Below are 25520 nucleotides of genomic sequence, written 5' to 3'. Positions count from 1 at the left end.
GCCACCACCAGAAGATAACTGCCGGAATCTGCCCAGATGTGGAAGTATATGGGCCAAACTCAGACCGAGGGCCCAGGCCAGAAGTTTCATTCTGCTGTCTGGGATTGGACGAGGTCAAATTTTGACCTGATGTTGGCGCTAGATCAAAAGTAAGGGGAATCACCACAGTCATTCAGGTTCATCCTCTATGGACCGTGAATGTCCCGCACAGCATTTCATGGCAATCCAATAGATGTTAAGATATTCCAGTCTAGACCGAAGCAATGGTCCAACCGATCAACAGACCAACACGCTCCAGGCCTGTTTGGGTTTTATCACTCTGAACTTGCTACTGAGAGAATTAGAGGTCAGATAAACTTGTTTTTTATGTCAGGATTAGTGTTCACTCTTCTCTCAGAAGCTATTTCTGCATTGAAATGTAACTGCTCTCCTCTACACTGAACAGTCTGGCCGGCTCTGTTAGCACCAGCGCCGACGGAACCAAGCTGCTTCTTCCTCCTTCCAAGTTTGGTCTCCTAAAATGGACTTTTCCTCCATTTCTTATACACTTTCCTCATTCTACCATTTGCTGCGAGCCAAACTGTGCAGCTCTGTTGGCTTGTTGTATCAGTGTAATTCGCCTCTCATTCCTCTCACATGACTATTCTGTTACATCGCCCTGTCATTGATTTGCATTATAACAATATTCTTTTCTCCTTTTGAGGTCAAGGAACTGAAATCAGATCTTCGTTTGAGTGATTTTATCAGCTTTTTTCCTGCGCTCATTGTGTTTCTGGTTGAGCAAAAACTGTTGGACAGCAGAGAGGAAAATGTGAGGGGATTTTCTAGGCCAGTATAGACATGCATGCCTCCTGAGATATGGGGGGGGGCGACTCAGCCTCGACATCCTTACCATGCAACTGGAACTGCCCCTTTTTTTTTTTTAAAGATGAACAAGAAGACGCCTTCTCCTGAGTGCTCCTCTGACAGTAGTTACTCTCTGCCAAATCCACAGTGTTTTTTGCCAAATCCCAAAATTGCAAAACCATTAGCTATCATTTCAGGAACAAGTTACACTGATTATTGAACGTTAACAAATCAGTAAGACTGACATGAAGTCAGTTTTGGGTCTTCAAGGTGAAAAACCTCATGTCGACTTTGTGTTGCAATAGAAGTGAAATCTGACAGAGATTTGATTAATTACTTTTAATTCCCAAACGAAGGTCTGAAGAGGATCATTGTCTTAGTAGAACTGTAGCCCCTCGATCTGCTTTGCAGTTGAGCCGCTCTTCTTTAATAAAAAAATTTACAAAACTCCTCTCACAGGGACTATTTCCTTTTTTGGCAAGTGACTCTTAAATGCTGGTCCCTGTGCACACGTCCCCTGAGCGACATATTTTGTCAGTGCGTTGACATCGATGACTCGTCCTTCCCATGGCTCTTAAACAATGAGGCCGCCCGGCCCGGTCGAGCGGCCAAACGCAGGCTAACACATGCTAAAAACATTCGTAACACACGAGATCTGATGTAACTCTCTGCTGTATTGTTAAACTAAGTTGAATAACTATGCATGATCTTGGCTCAGGTGTCAAAGGAAAAAGGGGAGTGGGTGAGTGTGTCTGTAAATATGATTTTCACCGGGCGTTATCAGTGACAGATGTTTGGTCACGACACCTCCACATCTCTACATCAGCACTATACACATAGGATGAGCTGAATTTCAACATATTTGGCTCAGAATTATTTCTGTTTATCCGGTGACAGAACAGAAGCTTTCAGGTGATGAGAGGCGACAAGTGGTCATACCTGAACATCAAAATACGTGGATTATCATAGCCGTCCACAACACAACACGTCTCTGTTGTAGTTAAGTTTATGTAGCTGAAGTTGTGTGGTAATGTCAGTTAAAGATTACTGTTATGGCATCATCATGCGAACTGTGATTTCCGGTGTAAAGCTGTGGCGGCTAAAGCAACATGCTGCATTCAGGCTTGCTAATAATCAATCATCAGTATCCGAATGACCACAACACGTCACTTTTTAATAGTAAATAGTTTGAACGAACAACATATCCTGATGTTTTTCTTACAAAGACAGTTGGGATTTTTCATTATTGTTAGTAAGCTAATCACAAACTTTGGTTTTTTTGTTAGCTAACAGGCTAGTCTGCTAGCTAGCAAAACCATTCTGCTAGCTAGCAAAAAAACAAAGAAGTGGCTACACCTGGTAGCTAATGTCAGCTAAAGTGACTTTTCTCCTTTTTTTAAAATTAAACAAACAACATGAAGAAGACTTTCAAGGAAAAAAGGGCCTGTATCTGTGGATGACACCAGTGATACCAGAGGACATGCTGTGTTTAGGTGTGTGAAAAAGTAAATCCCACAAGACCAGAACTAAAGACAATTAGCTGTGCGTTGGTTATGTAAATGTAAATCAAATCTAACTTCAAACCGACTGAATTCAAGTCCTTTGACCTCAAACACATTTTAGTTCAGGCTGAAATTTGCTACAAATTTGTGAGATTGAGCTTCAAAAGCCTTTTTAGTGGCTTTTCATGATTTAAATAATTACCTTGCTAATTTTAGACTTAATGCTCTTGCACTGCTTCCTGTGTTGACATCATTTAATACTCAGTTCATTCAATATTGACAGAAACCTCAAAACCCAGCCATACTTAGCAGAATTGTTCCTTTAAAATATAATAAATGATAAATTTACAGAGAGATTCCGCTGCATGTTTACATCCTAGAAATCTGTTTTTCTTTCCAGATTAGATTCTTTAGTGACGCAACTGCAGAGCGGCTGAAGCCAAAACAGCAAAAGAAAAAAAAAAAAGATTAGAAAATCTTTCTCAGACTGTCATAAAGTTATTTCAGGGTTTTCAACCTGAACTTGAGTAATTTATATCTAACTACTGTTCTCCAGATACAAGGGCTAAACTGGGATAGTCCCTGTTGGTCTGCTTTTGGAAATCATCATCGCTGAAGCGAGAGGAAACACACACACACACACACACACACACACATATTTTTGAGTGATCAATGCGCTTTTTATCCCTCCTCAGCCAGAGGACATGTGGTCTCTCATGGCTGTCCATTTGAATTGGATGACTGGGCTCCAGAGAGAGAGAGAGAGAGAGAGAGAGAGAGAGAGAGAGAGAGAGAGAGAGAGACAGAGAGAGAGACAGAGAGAGAGAGAGAGAGAGACAGGGAGAGGAAGGGTCCAGGCTGACATAGCTCCTGTGATCCTGATTCCGATTCTCTCAGGAAGCAGCGAACAATGCTTCACTGTTCCCTCCCTGTGTGTGTGTGTGTGTGTGTGTGTGTGTGTGTGTGTGTGTGTGATTGAGTGCATGGACATATGTATTGCGTGTGTGTATCTGTGTGTGTGGCCTGCCCTCAGTGTGTATGAGAGTGACTGTGTGTGTGTGTTTGGCTGGCCCACGATGGACACCAAACCCTGAAAAGAATATCTCAGAGGGCCACTTGGAAACCTGGCTAGAATTGTGTGTGTGTGTGTGTGTGTGTGTGTGTGTGTGTGTGTGTGTGTGTGTGTGTGTGTGTGTTGGTCTGGGAGTTCCTTGGCAGACCAAAACTCTCATTTGAAGGGATTAGGAAGAGGAGAAGGCGACCACGTAACTCAAATCCAGCAGGCCAGAGATCTGGACCAAGAGTGTGTGTGTGTGTGTGTGTGTGTGTGTGTGTGTGTGTGTGTGTGTGTGTGTGTGTGTGTGTTGGGGGATGAACAGTGAACACAGAGGCAAAAGACAGGCAGAGAGTTGGCTGTATATCAGTACACTTTCTCTGCTTTGCAGCGAAACAGATAAGACAGATAGTAGGGTGAAATAACAGCTGAGACCTCGCTTGCTTTGGCACTGCAGCATAAATCACATTACCCAAACACAGAGGCAGGGAGCTACACAAGTACAGAGGTCAAATACAAAAACACTGAGCGTACGGCACGGTGGAACCAGCTTCATCATGTTGAGTTATACCCCTGCTTAGTAAACCGCCACCCATGCATTAGGCGTCTGAAGGAGTGAAGCATTCTAGCCGGTTTTCAGAGACATGCATCATTGCAAATTATCATGGAGCTTGTGTGGGACGTGTCGTCAGAGTGAAAGAGTAACAGAGAAAAAAACGGCTTTTGCAAAGGTGTGTAATGTTTTAACTTATAACTGAAACAATCAAACAGCTGCAGTTCTTCACTGAGGAAATGATGGCGGGTATTGTTACTGTAGAGCACCTGCATGGGTGGAACTGTTGAGGCGCTGATTGAACTTCTTCTCCCCTGAAGGCGATTTCATGCTACACAATCTCTCCTCTCCAGAACCAAACTGACAACATACATAGCTCCTCAACAGGGTTTTTTTACCTCCAGCTGCTAAAAGTTTGCTGTTGCTAAGTTGCAACAACAGCCGTCGCTTTCTGATCTAGTTTTTGGCTATGTCACAATAAAAGACTTTCCTCTGCCTTCAAATTAAAATACACTTGATTGTGAAGCATACGTATGCAGGAAGTGGTGCAGTGTCAGCAAAATCTTTATGCATCAAAATTACCTCAAAGCTGCAAATGAATTAAATAGATTATGAGGAGATTAATTAATGACTTGATCAGCACCCACTCAGTTAGGTTGGGGTTAAGAACATCATCTTTCTAGGTAGTTACCATCTGTAAAAAAAACCCCCAAAAAACAGCTTCTGTTCTGGATGTCAAAGGAATTTAAATATTATTCTTGGCCGAGTAGTTACAGCAAAAGGAAACAAACAAGCAAGAAATGGGTAAACATGAACACGATGTCACGCTGAATGTATGAACTTAAAAGAAACACAAACATTCAGACTGATTATCGAGCTTATCGTTGATTCCCCACAGACAAACGCTGGAGCCCGGACACATGGAAAACAAAAGCAGTGGTAACAAACCGACGTCTATAAATGGTTTCATTAATTTGCAAACAGCCTCATAATGTTGTTTTTTTGTTTTTTTTTGTGTTGCAGAGCTGAGATTAGCAGTCATGGTGTTGGAAATAATGAGACCTGTTGAAAAATATATGCAGAACTAATTTAGAGGAGGTCTTATAACAGTCATAAACACCCAGTGCATTGTATTTATTATGAGGTAGGGTGTGCTGGTGATTTATTACCTTAAGTAACAGCTATTTGACTGTTAAGACGAGTCTTTGGCAAAGTCCGTTTGGCTCTTCATCTGCGCTCAGATATTTGCACTCTGACTCTCTGCTGTAAAAACTGGCCCAAAGCGATCGTTAAAAGCTGCATTGCTTAAACTAGGAGTCGTACAGTATGTTTGCAAGGTAACAGTGTGCACTGTGTGTGCAAGTTTTTACGCATGCACGTGTGTGTTTATGTACTTTTAAGTGCGTGTGCATGCATGGGTTTATATTCATGATTTGTGAAGGTATTTAATGTGAATGTATGTGTATGGGTGCAGGTTTATGTGCAGCCCCTGCGTGTGTGTGTGTGTGTGTGTGTGTGTTTCTTTTGGACTTTATCATCCCTTCAGGGCTTCAGTGCATCTGGCAGAAGGCCAGGGTGGTGCCGACATTGACTCATTTGTTTAGAGCAATCCGATTCATCCCCGCTATATGTTTAATGACCAGCAGCCTTCTCAGAGATCAGGAGTTTCTGATTGCCAGCCGTGCACAAAGGTATTTACGAGGAAAAAATAAAGACCATTTTCATTATGAACAGTGAATAAACTGTGAGTTTCTAGCTCACGGGCCAAGTTTTTGTCTGCAGTGAAAAGACGGACACTCCCCCCGCAGGAGGTCTGCCAGACCCCAGCGCACATACAGAACAACTCTCAGCAAAGGATTTAGAAAAGCGGAGCCAAAGGCACAATCATTAGTGGACTGGAGAACAGAAACCGCTGCTTTTAACATGGGTTCCTGCAACCACCAGGCCTCGCCTCACATGCCGGCATCACTGAAGGAATCAAACTGCAGAGTCAAAGGCGAAGACGGAGACATTTTACCAGCTGACACTGTGAAGAATAAAAACACAAAATATCCTCAAATCTCTGTTCATCACGAAGCATGAGGAAGTCCTGGCTCTGGCCTAAAAGTGACTCTACCTCTTCTTTCATTTCTCAGTGACTCACTTCTCCTTTCCTTGAAACGCGGTTCATCTAGGAATGTGTGTTTGGTCTTTATAAATTTCCACAGATAAAAACAGCAGCAGGTTTCTTTATACTGTAGAGATAAGTCTGATGAATTGAAATGAACTGACTCACTCATGCGCCGTGACAGGGAGATATTGTTATTTCCCACCACATTTTAGGTATTTTCTCAACCTTCTCACTCAAAGTGCAAAACAGAAAGAGCCTCAATGGGTTATTATTACTATTACAGGTCTTTGTATCTGATTTCTTTCATCTGTCCTGCTTTAAATTCCTGTGACTAAGCTCTGAAGTAACTGCAAATCAGAATCAAATCAGGGATCAATAAGTTACCATAACAGCGATTAAATCTCAATCACAGAATTGGAATTGCTCAAACGCTCTCTCTTTGAACTCTGACTTTAATGAGCGTGTATCTAGCTGATAGCTTTGACGCAAAAAAAAAAAAGCTGCTCTAATTGCAGCTTTCAGGGTAATTTTAAATTGATGAGGGAAATCTTGATTTTAATCACCCGAACACAACCACGGAACAAGAATTCGTCTCGGTGGCATTGACGTGGACACTTAAGGGCAACTCGAAAGTACGTGCGGATCATGTGAGTATGACAGTGTCATGTATCATGTGCAGAGCTGAGCAGAGCAGACGGACAATGCAGCATATTAAACACTCACTACATTCAAACAATCGGTGATTTATCGCTGCGTTGCTGAGCTGTTTGCAGCTGGATCAGGAGGTACAGGCCTTGTCGGGTGAGTTGGTGTGGAGGGAAGTGCCAGATGTGTTTCAGCTGTAAATGCAACCACTTGGTTTTATGTCACAGAATCGAAACTGTAATCTATAACATGAAACACAGTAAAGATACCATTAAAGGTCCCATGTTTTACTCTTTTCTGGTGTTTTATTTCAAGTTTTGACATTCATAAGAAGATATATTTGTTGTTTTAAAAACCAAAAACCATCTCAGTGTAGTTTTACATCTCCTCTCTCAGGCTTCTCTCTAGAGCTCAAGTAACAACAGGTCGGTGAGCCAATCAGAAGAGAGGAGGCTCTGAGCCTCTCTTCTGATTGGTCAACTGTATTCTGAGTGATCCAATAAAAATACAGCAGATTTCAGGTAAAACACTCAGAGAAACCAAATCCTGGAAGGTTGGACGATGAGTTCAAGGGGGCGGGGCTTGGGGCATGGCTGGAAGTGGTGACTGCTTTGTTGTGACATCACAAAGTTACAGGAAGTCCTGATGGCTCGTTTTAAGGCTCAGTTCCTGAATACAGGCTTTATGTATTTCCCTGTGGACTGAGCGCTTCGATACTGTCACAGTATTAATATAGAACCTAGACCTGCTTTATAATCAAACTACACATGGACATCTACCTTTATACAACATGGGACCTTTAAATACTCAGTCTGTAATAGAGAAGATCGCTTTATTTCCACTCAGTGAGAAGTCATAATTGATCCATTGGACCAAATTAATTTCTGGTGTGAGACACTGGAGTCAAATACAAAGCAAACTCAGAAACTGGAAAAACAACTCCGCAGTTTGACACGCTATGATTTCTCTTTTGGAACTTTAAATCGCAGCCAACAAACCAGATACAAAGTATTTGTTAATGAGCTTAAAGTAGAGATTCTTCCTTCTAGAAAAAGACAAGAAAACCCTCCATATGGTCCACATATTTAAAGAAAATCAATCCAGACCATAGCCTGCTTCTGCTTAGAGACATTAATGACATTACTGGCAGGCAGTCAATTCCTTTGTGTCCAGTTCAGTGTGTGTGAACTATGCTTCAATCAAGAATGCTGCAAGTGATCTAAGGAGTGTGTGTGTGTGCTATAGATACCTCCGTAGGTAATTGTTTTACTCGTGCACTTGTCTGCGAGTGCCAGTGTTCGTAATGGTGTGCACAACCCCACAGCGAGACGCCACTTACCACTCCCAGTCTTTGCGTGTGCAACTTTGACCTCTCTTTGTCAATTTTGCTGTTTTGGATTGCGTCCAGTTTAAATAAGGTTTAAAGACATACAAAAGCTGGGTGGACCTGCCTGCAGATATTCTGGTTGTTTCTTTCTTTCTTTTTAACTTCCTCGTCCCTTAAAACAATTGAGAATGTTACTGCTGAGATAAAAAAAAATAATAAAAAAAAGCTGTTAAGATTAGTCGCGATAAAGACAAAGACTTTATTGTAACTTTATAGGAGTGTGACTTTATCTGAGTTAAGCCCCAATAAAGTTTTGCTCTCGTTAAGTTTCTGGTTCTCGTCATCTGGCCGAGAAGAAAGGGGGAGAGAAAGAAAAATAAAAAAGTAGAGGGAGGATGAAAGAAGTAAAGAAAAGAGCAGGAAGAAGTGAGGACATTCCAGTTTGTCTCTGTCACCTGTGCACACATACCGACGGTAACGGAAGACGAGAAAGAGGAGGAAGCTGCGTTCAGAGAGCGGATCTTTCCAAAATAAGACGGTGCATTCAGGCGAGTCAGTCATTTCCAAGGTTATCACCAGGAAGTTGCTCTCAAATACCAGCAGTGAACTGAACTGGCAAACTGTGCCAGGTGAAAGGTAAATACGTCTCTGAGACGCCGTGTGAACAGCAGCATCCAGGATGGTATCACACTGCTGTGGTCACATGATATTTCCTCACTCTGCAAACACGTGAATCTTTGTCTTGTGAGTCTTCCCAACAATGTGCTGGCAACACAGTGGATGATGGGATTCAACAGCAAAGAAACATTGGTCGGACCCGTTTGGCGCACTATCATTGACATCAGCTGTGGACCCACGATGCAACTGGTGATTTAAAACGAGCTTAATGGCGGCTACGTGGCAACAAATCTAAATGAGGCAAACAGCTGGAGATCATTGTGTAAACCTGACGTCACCTCGGATTATTTAGCTGTAGTTCTCATAAACAGTTACTTTAGCAAAAGCCTGTTTCATGCAATTAAGGCTAAATTCAAGGCTAAATTCGTGACTGGATGATTTCATCGTGGATAAGATTACAGTGAAGAAAATGATGTAGCTGCAAACAAAACTCAGGTTCAATAAAGGCCAACGCTGGACCGAAGGACACGCAGTGATGGAATGAGTGTTAAGCTATGCAGTCTGGGTCTTTGTGCTGCTGCTGCTGTGGGTGGGCAAGGACCAGCATGGGTGGGCAACTGCGTCTGTAAATGTTTTTGTGTGTGTGGAGGTGGTGAGCGAGAGTGACTCAAGCGAGTGGGGCCTTAGCAAGTGTCGGTGAAACTGTAGCTGACGTGTGTTTTCTCTGGTGGGGTCCACACCTCCCCACAAGAATGAAAAACAAGGAACGTGAGCACTTTGGAAAAGTATTATTAGGATGGAGGTTAGAATTAATTTAGGGACGGAGTTAGAGATTTGAAAATAAGGCTGAATAAGACCTTTTTCTTTTTTAATATAACGTCCTCGACCAACAGAAGACAAAAACTGGTGGAGAAAATGAATCTCATTGGACGACCCGATAGCTGAGTGGTTAGGGCGGATACCACGTGAGCAGCGAGCCCCTGGTTCGACTCCTGATTCTCTTCGCTGCATCTCATTCCCTTTCTCTCCATCCATCCATGTGTGTGTGTGTGTGTGTGTGTTTGTGCTTGACTGACTGCCTGACTTTCAGAAGCTACTGTTCTGGCGGATGAGTAGTTTGTGGTTTCACCAGCGACCACAACAAACACACTGCACTCTCTGCACTTTGAAAAAACACAACTCCCTGGACGGTGAATCATCTCCTGCAATTTATGCCGAAGATACAAAACATTATTATAATTGTCTCCATCGCTGCTACGTCCTGCAAATCATACTGTAACGCGGCTAAAAATTTTCATTCATTCATTCATTTTCAGTGTATAAAACACATTTCTACACGTGGTGGTTTGGACTACAAACATGTCATCCCTTCATCATCACTCTGTATTCATAGCTTATTGAATACTAACAGTGAAGGACGACACATCCTGCGTATCTTTCAATACGAGGCATCAAGAGGTTGTTCTTTACTTCTGCTCTCAAAAACTGCGAGGATGCGAGGCGGCGTGCCGTTATGTTCAGGGGAATGAAAACATGGTTCGCCATCAGATATTTCACATGATCATTAATGAGGAACTTGGTTGGTTATAGTTTTAATGTTGTAGGGAGAAAAGACAGTTTTTATTCCACTGCAGCGAAAGGTTTAAACTTTTATTAGAGGTGCCGATGTTACAGGCGGCACTGGAGACGCTCACATGTGAACCCACTGAGCCGAGGTCAAAGGTTATCACCAGCTGCCGTTACCGCTGTGACTGATCCAGAGGCTGCAAATCCGTGAAATGGAAGCAGATGAAAGGCTGGGATTATTCACTGAGACGTTAAAAGTCGCGATGGCGGCGTGGCGAGCAGGATTCAAGAATCTGACAGAGCAGGAATGTTGAAATATAATTTTACTCTAATGAAGAATCAAAACAAACGCACGTACGTACACGAGCTTGACAAAGTGCTCGAGTGTGTGCAGTTGGTTCAGAATTCATTAGCATTTCCCGATGACAGAAAAATCCTCCAGAGAATGGATCCCACATGTTTTGCTCAGAATTTTAAATTTTCATTGTTACATTATTCACAATGTGGTTCTCATTCCAGCTGTGACTTGGATGGATGCAGCTTTGTTTGGTACCGGACTTGGAATTCAAAGCCACGCCGACCTGACCACACTTTAGAGCCTTTTCTGTTTATTGACATTTGTTTTTATTTGTGCAGCGTGCTGACGAGCGTTCAATGCTGTCAACACCGCCGACTCGCACATTCGCCAACCCCGAACCTGTTTGCGATCTGAACTGATGGGATTCTTTGCCGCTGTTACGTTGCTTCTGAGAATCTGAAGCAGGATGGTGAAGTTATTGGAAATAAGATCTCAGATTTTCGTTATTTCACACCAACGTTTTGCAGATTTTTAGCCAAGCTAGCGGGAAGGCTCTTCGGGACAGCAATGTTGGTTTGAGTTTGGTTCAACACTTTGGTCCAGACAGAAATATATCTCACATTTTAGTTTTTTATTAAGTGTTTCAACAACTATTGGATGGATTCAAGTCCCCAGAGGATTAATTATCACCTTAGTCTTCTTCTGACATTTTTATCTAGCGCCATCATCAAGTCAATATTGTCCAATACTTTGTCAAATGTTAGCACGCTAACTCTGTAAACTAAAGTTGGCGGTAAACATTATACCTGCTAAACATCAGCCTGTTAGCTTTGTCATTAGCATTAGCATTTAGCTCCAGCCCAACAGAACAACACATGTCTTTTTAAAACATTTCTGTCCCGTAAATACTGAAATGCTGCAATTTAAGGGACAAAATAATGAAATGTACAAAATACAAAAAACCTTTTATTCAATTTCAACTGGGATTCTGTGTCTCTGCTGTTTATATTTATTTTAGTTATTTCTGTGCCCAACCTCAACCTCAATGTGACTTCCTGATTAAATAAAGTGATTTTGGTCTTTTCAACCTTTTAAAATCTCTCCAAGTCGAACTCTAGATCTTTCTCATCTGTCCCATAATATTTTGGAAGCACCACGGCCTGGGATCCCTATTTTTATACTGGCAGGGAAACACAATCCCAGATTGGACACATGTTTTCATAATATTCTTGCAAGATTTTTATCTCCTCTACAAGAGACCAAGACATCCAAAACAAGACTTCTGTGTTTCTGTCCAAACAACTACAGTATGTTAGCATTTCTTTACTGGCTCTGGAAAGTCCTGGAATCGCTTGATTTGATTTAGATCCTTGCAAAAGACAACTGAGCCTTCAGTTACGATATCGAATTCCACTAAGATTTTAATACATACAAGAGCCAAGGATTTACGTATTTTAAGATGACTCACCGCGATGTTGATCTCAACATAATCAGTTTGGTGAGTCCTTCCTCCAAAGTCTAATTTCCTCGAGAGCTAAAATGTTGGCGTTACGGTGCCGTAACTCTCGCCTCCCAGCCAACGTCTGCTTTCGTAACCTTTGCTCGGCTCCAGCTCTTAACAGACAAAAAGTCTACCAAAAAAAAAAACGACAACATTATTTAAAAGTCACAGCCTTGAAGGGAAGCTTTAACCGGCTGCTTGACAGGTTCATGATTTCACCTCTGTTCCAAGAGTTTTTCTTATTAAGGTTTTCCGTTCAGCGGTTGCAGACAAAGCCAAAATCCACGCTCAGAGTTTGATTCATCAGTTCATGGATGACCTGTGATCACACATGTACAAGATTTTAATGAGCTAGAGTTGTGTTATGGAACACAGAGCCAAACATTTGCTTCAGTTTTGAGCTCCGTGCAGCGCTGAGATATTGGAACATCGGCGATAATGCGTTTGTGGTTTTTTGATCTTACGAAAGGAACGATGACGGGTTGCAACGCCCCCGCACGAAAAATGCCAAAACCGCCAAGTGTTCCTCGAAGTCAATGAGACATGAAAGAGACAAAGGGACGGCCAACACTAAGGTTTATGGAGGAGGGAACTGTGGTGGAAGTGGGCGGAAAGATAGAAAAGATAATTGGGGAGAGATTAGAGGAGAGAGGAGAAAAGAGTTCACTGGTTGTTTAATTGGTACAGAAATGAGAGCTGACAGAGGGACGGGAGGGTCTCGTTACCCTGTTCGGAGTCAAAACGCTGATATCAGAGGGAGAACAAGAGTGTGTGTGTGTGTGTGTGTGTGTGTGAGGGAGGAAAACATTGGACTAGACAGACTTCAGCTGACACTAACAAGCCCTCCTTCTTGTGCCAGGACAGAGATGTCGGCCCATTCCCAGGGTTAGATCATGTCAGACCAGCGAAGAACTTTCCATCCAATCAACCATTGGCTAACCAGGTGACACACACACACACACACACACACATTTGCACACAGCGGTAAATGAGGTAACTTCACTTTCATTTTCTTTGTGTCTATTACATTCCTCTGCCTGACAATGGCCATACACCAATTATGTCTACAGTTACACACAGTCACAAAGGTTTTGTGCACAAATACAGGATATAGTGCACACACACATACAGTTTACACAAACGTTGGACAGACACACTGGCTTCCAATATAACGGCCTGTTATTGCCCCTTTTATTAACTACTGGATTGCAGCCATTCAAGAAATCACTTTCCATGACAGTTTTAATAACTAGCCAAACTATAAATGGAATAAAAGAAAGAAATAAAGAAAGAAAATACTTTTCTTTAAAGGGGCAGTCAGCTCTGACTGTCCTGTATTACAAAACATAACTGAGGCAACTTTGACTTGTTGTGGTGTTGTGGCTGTCGTGGTGACCATGGCTGCACCTGACATTTATTGTCCTTATCCATCAATCAGCAGACTCTTTTAATCGTTTGGTTTATAAGTTTTCAGAAATAGAGAAAAATAACTTTCAGCAGCTGATGTCTTATCTTTGATCTTCCTGTTGATCGACTAAAATCAGAACAGCTCTACTGGTGATGTTGGGGATTTGTGAGCCGACAGTTTCACTCATTATTCAGCTAATTTAAAACATTTTCCACAACATGAATGCAACATAAACAAATTCCAGGTTTTTGGGTGAAGCCCACGAGTGTGTGTGTTGCCTCAGAGCTGCTAAACCTGAAGGGATTTCAGGAGATTTCGGTAGTTCTGTTAATGCCATGATGGTTTGAAATGCAGTTTTGATAGGATTTTTTTTTAGTGGAAAAGAAAAAAGATGGTAAGACAATGGTCACATTCGAAAACAGCATCTACTATAAGCGATTTATTTTTGCAGCCTGTCCATCACTTGTACTGATTGTTTAGCTACATCTGGTACAATAAAGGTATTTTACATTGTCCCTCTTAAATATAAAATAATACATAAAATAAACCTTGAAAACCCATTTTCTTTCTCTTTTATTTCCTTTTCTCTTTTCCCCCCTTTTCCCACTTTTGTCACCTCCCACCAAACTCAAGGTTTCGCTGTGGTTTGACTGGACATGTTCCAACAGAGCGAAGCGGCTTCTCTTCTGCCCCTGTCTTTGGTATGATACATGTGTGGATGGAGAAGGATGGGGAAGTATGGCTTTGGTTACCATGTGATGGGAGCCACATGCTGCCCTTACAGTGGAAATGAAGGAAGATGGATGGACGAGAAGAAGGACATTTTGTTGTAGGGAGGTCGACGCTGAGGAGACCTTCCATGCATTACGTCTTTATCCATCTGTTTCCTAGTAACGCTATAAATTACAAAATAGTTTGTAAAGCCTTTTATTTACGTCAGCTGGGCAATTTCGCACAGGAACCGGCATCATTCTTTCATTATCGGATCATATATGGGAGTAAAAGCTCAAGCATGGACTCCATTACTCTGCAAAGTCTGTATCATTTAACAAGCACACACTAAAAAAAAAAGCTGGACTCTGATCTGACGCCAACAAACTCTTTCTCAGGTAACTAAAAGACCGGCCTGCTGCTCGGTCGTGGCTTCGGTATTATCTTAGCTTTGAATTGATTTCTTCATTATTCTGATGAAGTTGTTGAACTGATATGAGAATGGTAACGCTGACCAAAGTAGCTGGTAGCTGTTATATGCAGATATTGAACAACAACATGCTACTTTTTGTTGCTTGTGTGCCTTTCTAGAGCTGAAATCATGAATCAATTGATTATTTAGTTGATCAAAAACAAATTAATCCTCAATAATTTTGATTTCTTATTAGATTCAAAAGCAAAAAATGGTTTAAAATGTTTTGTATTCTCTCAAGTCACCTTGAGTTCTTGGAAGCTGTGATGGGAATTTTCCTCTATTCCAAATAATCAATGGATTATTAGAGAAAATAATTGTTACATTAATCTATAATGAAAATAATTCTTAGTTGCACCTTTTTCTCCTTGCCTCAGTAAAAAAAAAAAGAAGCTGGTTCAAAAACACCTTCAGAGGCACAAACACTTCATGAAGTGGATGTTGAATAGCTGCTGTATGAGATCAGCCAGCAATAATGGTAATCAAAGTTAATGTGAAAATGTGGATTTAAGCCTTTAAGTCAACGGGAAACCTGCAAACTCTGCAGCTCGACATGCTGTGGAGACGAGGGAGCGGTGAGGACGCGACGCTGCTACCAGGTTTACAGGAAAGTTAGCTGCGCTGGAATCAGCTACCAGATGTGACGGGGGCTTCATTAGGAGCTTCAATGCCCTCCAATCATTTATCAGCACTTTATAGCCATGTTGACTGAGCAAACAAAGTGATAACACACAGCGCGGCACCAGCTGTTGGCACACACACACACACGTGCGCACACACACACACACACAGCTGTAGCCACATCCTAATGAGCATTCCAACATGGGAACGTAAATATCCTGTTTTCACGTGTCAAGCTGTTAAACCAAGGTTGTGTGTGTGTGTGTGTGTGTGTGTGTGTGTGTGTGTGTGTGTGTGTGGTGGATCTGTACTCTATCAGATCAGCAGACTCTTCTCCTGTTCTGTGATATGATTAATCTTTTTCCTCTCCATCTTTCTTCTCTTTCAGTTTCCCTTCTTCCTTGTTTCTGACAATTTATGTGACTTCAGAGACGTTTTTTTTTTCACGTGTTGCGGTGAAGACACTCGACATGGTTTATAACAACTACTGTCTTTGAGATCGAGCTCTCAGGAGGCCTTTAAATTTAAGTCACGTGGGCAGCTGCAGTGAAGTGGAGTAGTGTATTTAACAATTGCTTTGTGGTGTATCTCCTTTATCCTCAGAGATAAACAAGAAAGACTCCATTGTGAAAGCTCGCAAACCCTTGTCCAACACACTTGCACAATTTCCCAAAGAATTGTGGGATTTAAAGGTGCATTTAAAAATCACTTAAAATTGCACATGGAGATATTTATAACCTGGTTATTTTGTAATTTTACAACGTTACTGTTGGTCTTCTTACTTCAGCATTTTGCAAAATAAGCTTATTTGCCTTCTTGTTGATAAATGTGAAGCAACTAGTTAGCTTAGCTTAGCATAAAGACTGGAAACAGAGGGAAACAGCTAGCCGGGCTCTGTATAGACCTATAAATACAACTAAAGCTCACAAGTTAACTGGTTATATCTTGTTTGTTTAATGCATGCAAAGTAAAAGCAGCATGTTGTATTTTTCACCTTCTGAAATTGGGCAGGATTACACAGGATTAATTGTAAAATAAAGGGTATGCTTTGCTAAACTCCAACATCTTAAAATCTCATTAAATCTGTCTTTAAGTTTATAAAAAAATTGTTTTAGAAAACATCCACACTGTATCAGGGTATAAACTACACAGTCAGTATTGTTCAAACCCAGGATGATAGTAGCTGTAACATTTCTTCCCCAGAAAATGTTCCAGATTTCACACAGTTGCTCAAAATTGAAACCGACATATTTGGTGTTTTTGCAAATTTCGGGAACTTGACTAGAATTTTCAATAAAGTTCTGTGGGTTTGAACGGTGCTCAGCTGCACGACAGTACCCACAGAAAAATCCTGCCTCATCGCCAATTCATCATTTAAAGGGACAGTCCACCATTTCTATCACAGTTTATTGTTTTTGGAGTTTGACCCACAGTAGCTGAAGTTGGGATGTCTCCGCCTCTGCTGCTATAATTTGGACTGTTGTTTATCTCTGTCTACATCCTGCTGTGCAACAGATTAAAACCCACATGCGGAGTATTTTCCAGACCTCATCTCTTTCATGCACAAGGCTCATCCTCCTCCTCATCATCTCCGCCTGTCCTCTCCCTTCACTTTTGTCTCTTTCAACTCTCAGTCCCACTTTCTCATCTTTTCTCTGATCCCTGTCTTCCTTTTCATCTTCGTCCAAATGACCTGGTCGTGAAAACACTGGAGCGTGCGTGCATGAATGTGTCTCCGTAAGTCTCAAAACACATGTGTGTGTCCCTGACAGTGTTTCAGTGACTATATTACCTGGCTGGTAAAAGAAAAATCCAATGGGGAACGTCAGGAAAGTGGGTCAGGAAACTTCTTTCTTTTCTATGTGTCATATTTGACTGCGGTGTTTTTGGTAAGCACGAAGAAACAAACCCATTAGTGTCAGAAAAAGGCCAGGATTTGGTCTCTCTGTGTGCGCCAGCCAACAGAAACTGCAAGATATTTAACTGACTTCATTTCGGCCCTGTCATCGTCATTTACTCGTGAAGACACACAACAAAACGCAACGCTCTTCCTACTTGGTTTGCACGATGCTCATTTAAGCCAACCATTTTGCGTGTTACACCCATATAAACACCTTACGTAACTTTGGAGACATGCCCAAGGCCTGTTTAGATGCACACACACACACACACACACACACATACATTGGCAGAGAACCATTTAACTTCTAAACTCCTGCCTCCTAAAAGAAAAAAAGAAAGAAAAAAAAATGCTTGTGTCACTCCTGAAAAATTCGTCCCCCCTCCCTCGAGCCCTCAAACTGACTGTAACTGGATTCTCTAACGTGGACTTGAACCATAACACACAGAGACTGCAGGGGGGCGGGAGGTGAAAAGACAGAGAGAGAGAGAGAGAGAGAGAGAGGAGTGATAGATAGAGTGAGGGAGAATAGTGTATTTTGGCAATGGAGTCTGGTGTGGGATGTTTATATTAGTAGCCTCGAATTAAATCCAAATATTTGAAGTGATGGATTTGATTTTACACAAAACTGGTTGCTAATGATAAACAAGCATGCACCTGTATGCTATGGTATTCACACACACACACATACACACACACTGATGCGCAGTTATCCTTGTAAGGACATGGCGTTGACTTCCACTGATTGCGGACCGGGACCTCAGAAATGACGTTTTGCCTCATTAGGACCAAGTCCCCATTAGGACTACTGGTCCTCACAAGGTTGGTGTATGCACCAGAAAAGGTCCCAAAGAGGTAACAACACATACACACACACACACGACACCAAACCCCCTGTGATGCACACGTGTCACACTCCCCCACCCTCACACCCCCCACACAACACACATCAGAAACACGCACATTGGCGTTCTTGTTAGGGCGTTCATTGATTCTGTAATGGTCACCTCAACCTTGCCCCTTCCTAATAAAACCTGATCCGGTGTGAACGTTTGGGATAAACACAGAGAGGATTTATGTTCTAATGGAACAACCATCCCATACTGTTCTATACCGCCGCCATAGGAGGTTATGTCAGAAACGTCTTGGCAACAGCAGCTGAGGCCACACAAGGAGGCCGGACTGGAGAAATGGTTATGTGTGTGTGTGTGTGTGTGTGTGTGTGTGTGTGTGTGTGTGTGTGTGTGTGTGTGTGAGAGAAGGGGGTGAGATCGACTGATATTAAAATGCTGATAACACTATTTTCTACTCGTTATCTTCGGACATGCCCACAAACCAGAGAGACTTCTGGTAACTTGTCTAGCTGTGTTCCACTCACTTAAAGTGCCACACGTTCCTGTGATACCACGCCAAGTGGGCGACTCAGTCGTTCAGAGTTCACATGTTTGATTTCCAGCAAACGAGTCCAGCCTAAATCTGTAAGCGTGAGCGAGCAGTTACCGACACAGCTGAGATTATGTAACGCCAGCTCTAAAATTCCACTGAAATGTGGCCGTGTGGTTATATTTGTTTGGGAACATTGTTGACATGTCCACAGATTGTTTTCCTACTTGCCGTGGTCAGATTAAGGCATTCTTCTCTTGTTTTGACAGTTAACAGTAGAAACATACAGGCAGAATATTTGCGGAGAGAAAGTCGGGTGTCAGGTGGAACTGATCTTGGGGACAGTGTGATTACAACCACTGGGACATGTTGATGCCACCTGTTATTTGTTTTTTAAAGAAACCATTAATGGGAGTCTGGAGAGTCAGCAAACAAATGTCTGTTTGATGATTCAAGCTTAAATAAGCCCTATAACAGGGTTGTGTAGCATCAAAGTCGCCTCGTACACTCGTAGACCATTAGTTTCTTTATCAGCGAATCTGCTGATTCATTTCTCGATTAGTCGATGAATTGCTTCATGAAAAAATCCCGTTACAATTCCCCAACAATAATGGAAGCAGCTGATTCATTTTCTGTTGATCGACTCATCAGTTAATTTGACTAATCGTTGCAGACGTGCCTGTATCTATAGCGATTTTTCGTCCATTCTCCACGGCAACAGTTGTTGCCGAGGCCAAACAAGCTGAAAATGATCTAAACACAAATCTGAGGAGAGCAGTTCCAACTCTGATCCATGTGAGTTGTGAGTTCAGCGCTGTCGACTGTAAGCTCTCAAAATGTAATTATATGGTTCTCTGACACTGAGATCCTCTGTTATGGCTGGTAGGAGGAGGATATTTTATCTGAATACCATATCTACTTTTAAAGTTTTCTAGCTTTACTGCAGCAATAACACCTAATCCAACACCGAGACTGAGATCTGATGCTGAAACTACAGCAGGTCCCTTGTGGGCTGGAAAATGTTGAATGTTTGGAGGGATTTTCCTCTTTCTGTGATCGGAGGTCATCAGGTCATCACACAGATTTAAAAAAAAAAAAAAAAAAATTCACACAAAGACACAGTTAAATCACAAAAACACAGACGGGAAAGACAAAAATTGGTGATTTCTCTGGCAAAGTGGACCACACACATCCACACACACACACACACACACCTAACAAACAGCCACATTCTGTCTGAATCAGACCACACACACACACACAGACACACACTCATGCACACATGCAAACAGAGCGGGAGTATTGTTGCATGTAAGGGTGAGTCAGAGTCTGTCAGTGACCCCAAACAATAATCAAGTGGACCAGTGAAGTGTAAGGAAAGGACACACAATCAGGGTAACTGCACACTTACGCCTACAAACCCATACACACACACACACATACACACACACAGAAATGAGTGTGTTGTTTGTTTGTCGGTGGAGTCAACGAGTGCAACAAACATCAAAGACTCAGTTTTATACAAAATGAAATAGTGGAATTGTTACAGATCTGGAGCCTCATCTGACGCAGATCAGGGAAGTCATAAACTATGAGGACATGAATCAGGTTTTAATCCAGATACGTGACGCAACATAAAGACTTTCCTCATAACTGCAGCTGAAACATGGTCCGTGTAGTTGAATCTTGAGTCCAGTTTTTCATCCACAGCGATAAAAAAGAAAAGGATGTCCAGATACATAATGTATAAACAATCTGCATCTGATATAGTGTTAAGCTTATAAAATCCACCTTTGACTTCTATCAAACAACATGCTCATACTTTATAAATTTAAAGGTCCTATATGGTATAAAGGTAGATTTCCATGTGTAGTTTGATTATAAAGCAGGTCTAGGTTTGGTATTAATACTGTGAAAGTATCAAAGTCCACTGAGTCTTAAAACGAGCCGTCATGACTTCCTGTAACTTTGTGATGTCACAACAAAACAGTCACCACCCTCAGCGATGCCCCAAGCGCTCAAAGAGTGTTACATAGGGCTGCATCTAATTTCTATTTGTCATCAATGAGTATTTCTTTTTTTGATTCATCTTTTTTTTGGATAAAATGTTTGCAAAAAGAGGAAAATCACCCATCACAGCTTCCTAAAGAGCAACAGTTTTGTCTGAAGTCCAGAACCAAAAGTGTGAAGTCGGTAGCTTATTCACAGGTGACTGAATGTTTGTATAGCTCAAACTTGATATACCCCTAAGTTCTGTATATTTGTGTCTAGTAGCTTTGCACAGTGTGTCTCATCCAGCAGCAGCAATGGAGTAAAACAAAAACCCCACAGAGGTCATGCACCCACGGGACCAGGATCTTCTGTATTTACATGTGTGTGTTTGTTTGTGTGTGAATGCGGCAGCGCTGAGGCAACACTGGAGCGTTCCTCATTATATGATGTTCATTGTTCCCAGTATTCCTTTGTCTTACCCAGGCTGGCATGGGGGTGTTAACTCCAGTGCGATTCAAAGAAGGGCCTGTTTCCAGATTAAAAATAGCTGGCCTTCGCATGAGAACCAGGGGATCCCCCACATGCAGACACAAAGCTCCATGTTTTCCATTTCGTCTGCGTCCAGTATCAACACTAAACTATTCCTTATGTGACTTCCTGCCACCTCTGATGTGTAAGAGGAGAAAAACTCAAATCAACGCATTATTCAAGTTGTAAAATAGCTGTTTAATCCATGAATAAGTCATGATTCATTTTATGATCTCATCAATAAAGTAATAAAGTCAGTTTTAACACGTTTCTACAGACGCCTTTTGCCTATTCAACATCGGTGCCAATAAGTCAATTGGAAGCAGACATGACCAAAGTCTAATATAGTTGCCTTTATATTTTTTTCCTGTCATGAGAGGCAACAAGGGGTCAAATATGAAACAGAAAACTGGGCCTAACATACACTGTAACCAGAAACCATTTATCCTTCACTACATTTCTAACGTTGCTGTTAAATTTGCCTTGAAATGTCACTCAAACGGGTGTTTTCCAACAACTGCGCCAGAGGGCTGATATGTTAAAGGTCCCATATTGTATAAAAGTAGATTTCCATGTGTTGTTTGATCATAAAGCAGGTTTAGATTCTATATTAATACTGTGAAAGTATCAGAGCCTCAGTCCACAGAGAGAAATGCACACAGCCTGTATTCAGAAACTGAGCCTTTAAACCAGCCGTCGGGACTTCCTGTAACTTTGTGATGTCACAACAAAACGGTCACAGCTCTCAGCCATGCCCCAAGCACCGCCCACCTGGACCCATCCTTGCAAATCTTGCAGGATTTGGTTTCTCTGAGTGTTTTACCTGAAATCTCCTATATTTTTATTGGATCACTCAAAAACCAGTCAGCCAATCAGAAGAGAGGCTCCGAGCCTCCTCTCGTCTGATTGGCTCACTGACTTGTTGTTACTGGAGCTCCAGAGAGAAGACTAAACGAGGGGATGTAAAATTACATTGAGATGGTTTTTGGTTCTTATAACCACAAATAGATCAACACTTTAAATAAAAAAGGAAAAGTTTAAAATATGGGACCTTTAATTTATCATCTAATATAAACTTTGACCCTCTGTCTTCACATAGTCACTCGTGCCATGAATGTGCCTGTTCTCTGTGAGTTTAACCAGACCAAAGTAATTTCATTAATCAAGACAAGAACCTGTATCTCAGCTATCCTGAGCTATTTATAGCAGCGTATCATAAGATTATACACTATTTCTGGCCTGGATTTCCCCTGCTCCATGAAACGTTGTCAAGGACTTTAAACCAAAACCTCAGCATCTGTCTTCCTTCAAAAAAAAAAGAAGAAGCAGCTTTGATCAGCTACATGATGACCACTACATCTGCAATGGGAGTTTTCCCAAAGGAGGTTACAAAGGCTGAATTGTCAGACATGATGGGGATTTTAAAATACACCAAGCAGCACAAAAGTCTTCTGGACTCATGTTTGCACTTGTTGCTCATTTAATGTCGTCTATGCGAACTTGCTAAAAAGCTACAGATTTGATCCTTTCGGTTTACAAATGCTTTTCCATCACAGTGGACAAGAAAACGTCAGATGTCATATCTCCTTCTTCCTCATTCCCAAGAGGACTTGATAAGAAAGATAAGCCTCCATTTTCAGCCTCTTCCCGCTCAATGAAAACGTGGTAGAGAGATTCTGAAAACTCAAGTTTTTGGATTTCAGGATGAAGTTCTCCTCCGTCCTGCTGAAAGCTGCAGGCGACACGTGTTCCCCGGTGGAGGTCTTCGACAACGCACACCTGTGTAACTTATACGAACGTCCACCAGAAGCCGTGACACGTTTCACATCTCCTGACAGACGTTGGCTCTCGTGTGGCAGAGGCTCAGCAGCACGCCTGCCGAAGCCGGCTTCCTCTCTCTGACGGGGTATAGTTACAGTTTAAATGAGCCTCTTGCTGGGGTTCACACATCAGCTTCCAACTTCATCCCTGCAGATTTACCAAATGACCAATATGTAACCCCGTCCCCAATGTAGAGTATCAGCTCACTGTAGAACTCACCTCAACTCATGCCAAACTCTGTGTGTGAGCTTTTCCTCGGAAACAGAGAAAGGAGGAAGCCACAGATGGAGTCATGGCTCTTTATCTTTATTATTGCACCTATATCAGTCTTAAAAAGACTGATAAGCGCATTTCTGCCTCCCTGCACTGAGCGCTTATGAGTTCATCTGTAATCACTGTACTTTCAACAGCATCTCTCACCAAGTAGCAGATTTAACTCCAGGACAAAGAAACCCTGTCCGTTTTGACTTTGAGGAGCTGCAGCAGTGTCAGAGGCAAAGCTGAACAATTTCAATAGTGAAGGTTCAAACCTCAAATGCTCTGACTTCAAAATGTGTTCATTAAAACACCTTTTAGCATCACTATACGTTCACAGCTGACAGCTACAGGCGCGTGAGAGCAGTATCATGTTTATCTAAAGAGATAACAATGGCTTGGGGATGTCCCCCCTCCATCACTGCATATTTCATCTCTGCACACCACATCTGTAACCTACTTCAAGGCGATCCTGCTCGACAGCTTCTGACTGCTCTTTGCCTGTCACCAAATGGCTCCAACATGTTTCCCTCACGCACGCAATTTAACCCGTTTAGTTCAATAAACGCTGCCGGACAGACAGACGCGCTTATTGCCCCTCTGCCTCCACTCGCTTGGAGATCCCGGATCACATTCTTTGAAGGAGTTGGAAAGCGGGGGCGAGCTTCTCCAGAGCTGACTTACTCCTTAAAACAAAAATGTCACTCCAGCTCCCGGGAAACGCAAAATGATCATTTCTATGAAAATCTGCTCTCAAGTCTTACTTTTTATATCAGCTATTCCAGCGTATAACCTCCTATTGTGCACAAATGTGGCTATTTGTTCGTGTTTCTCAGTCATAGTGAGAGTGTATGTGTGTCATTCAGCTGTAAGTTTAACCTCATGCTGATTTTACTTGTCAGTTCAATGCCCAATAGAGAATTTCTCCAGGTTTTTATGCTGTGAAAAGTTGACAAACTTCCCACAAAGAGCCGCATGAAACCCAGCGTGCAGCACACAAACTCGTAAAGCGAGTGGAAAGCGGCTCTTACCTCTGATATGGACATGTTCAGGTAGACAAAGAGCCCCGTGGTGGAGGCAATTTGCAGCACCACCACCACTATGACCACCATCGCCACCCACATCTTGGACGGCGCTTCCTTGCGCCTCGTCCCGCTCGGCCCGCCGGCCGGGACCATCATGTAGGTGGTGGACTCGCTGCTCACCGATCTGAAATAATCCTGGTGCTGCTGCTGTGCGTTCGGAGTGGCCATGGCATTCCCGACGCATGAGGAGACTCGTGAACAAACCAACAGCAAAACAACGGCAGCCACACAACAGCCTCCACGCAACTTGACCGACTGACCGAAAACTGGAGCAAAGTTAGATCTCCATGCGTCCGCGGCTGCCAGCGGAGCTTTTCCCCCGGAGCTCAGCGGGAGAGGCGAGGAGAGGAGAGGGAGAGAGAGAGAGGAGAGCAAGCTGGAGAGAGAGAGGGAGAGAGAGAGAGAGAGAGAGAGAGAGGCGAGCTCAAAGTTAAAGCTTGGACGTGTCCATGTCTGTTCAGCTACTCAGCTGCTGCGTAAAGTGGGAGCTGTTGCAGGAGGCAACGCTGGACCGATGAGCAACAGAGAGAGAGAGAGAGAGAGAGAGAGAGGGAGCAGCAGAGGGGCTGGGCTACCCTCCTCATCACCCTGGAGCGGTGGAGGAATGCTCTCTCTCTCTCTCTCTCTCTCTCTCTCTCTCTCTCTCTCTTCTGTCTAGGCTACAAAAGCATTCAAACAGTTGTTTTTCTTTCATTATTTGCCAATTTTCACTTAGTGGGCAACTAAAAAAATGCAACTTTTCTGCAGCTCATATCTCAAAATGTTTATTTTTCTTTTCAGATCTGGGGTCTTCACATATTTACAATGTATTGTATTTTTTACCTCATTTAAGAAAATGCAACTCCTGACTCTTCATGTCACTGTGGAGCGGACAGTGAGAGTTCAGACTTCCTTCTACAGTCACACTGTGTCCACTCAAGATTTTATGCCTTTACACAGTCTGTGTTAAAGGCTTTTATCAGTTCTCAGCCACAGATGTGAGGATGTTGACATCGAGGCTCAGGTTGAGCTGACAGAGGGCGCTGTCTCTCTGACTCTGCTCAGATTTTAAGAGCAGCTGAAGCAGAGATGAAATATGAATCAGTTAATAGTTTTTCTTTTCATGAATAGTTTTTACAAAATCACAGGTTACAGCTTCTCAAATGTGAATATTTACTAGTTTGGGACTGTTGGTTGAACATTTATACCAAACGATCAATATGTTAATAAAAAGCAGATTAATCAATAATGAAAATAATCATTTGCTGCAGCTGTAGTTTGAAGCTTTTTGTAAAAATTGATGGTTTATTCTTGATAGTAAAAAACATTGATGCAAGCAATTTCT

The 25520-nt window shown here is 42.3% G+C and overlaps 1 protein-coding gene across 1 annotated transcript in view; it reads right to left on the bottom strand.

The window, feature by feature from the left end:
• The window catches only part of LOC130164900 (uncharacterized), a 31235-nt gene extending 6478 nt beyond the window's left edge, over nucleotides 1–24757 (bottom strand). Inside the window, exon 1 of the mRNA XM_056369894.1 lies at nucleotides 24143–24757. Within this exon, the coding sequence (XP_056225869.1) occupies nucleotides 24143–24364 (222 nt within the window). The 5' untranslated portion in view covers nucleotides 24365–24757. The remainder of the gene's footprint in view (nucleotides 1–24142) is intronic.
• Nucleotides 24758–25520: the final 763 nt, after the last annotated feature.

Source organism: Seriola aureovittata, chromosome 23 (assembly GCF_021018895.1).
Source record: "Seriola aureovittata isolate HTS-2021-v1 ecotype China chromosome 23, ASM2101889v1, whole genome shotgun sequence".
Classification (NCBI taxonomy): Eukaryota; Metazoa; Chordata; class Actinopteri; order Carangiformes; family Carangidae; genus Seriola; species Seriola aureovittata.
This window is presented reverse-complemented; position numbering and strand designations above follow the sequence as displayed.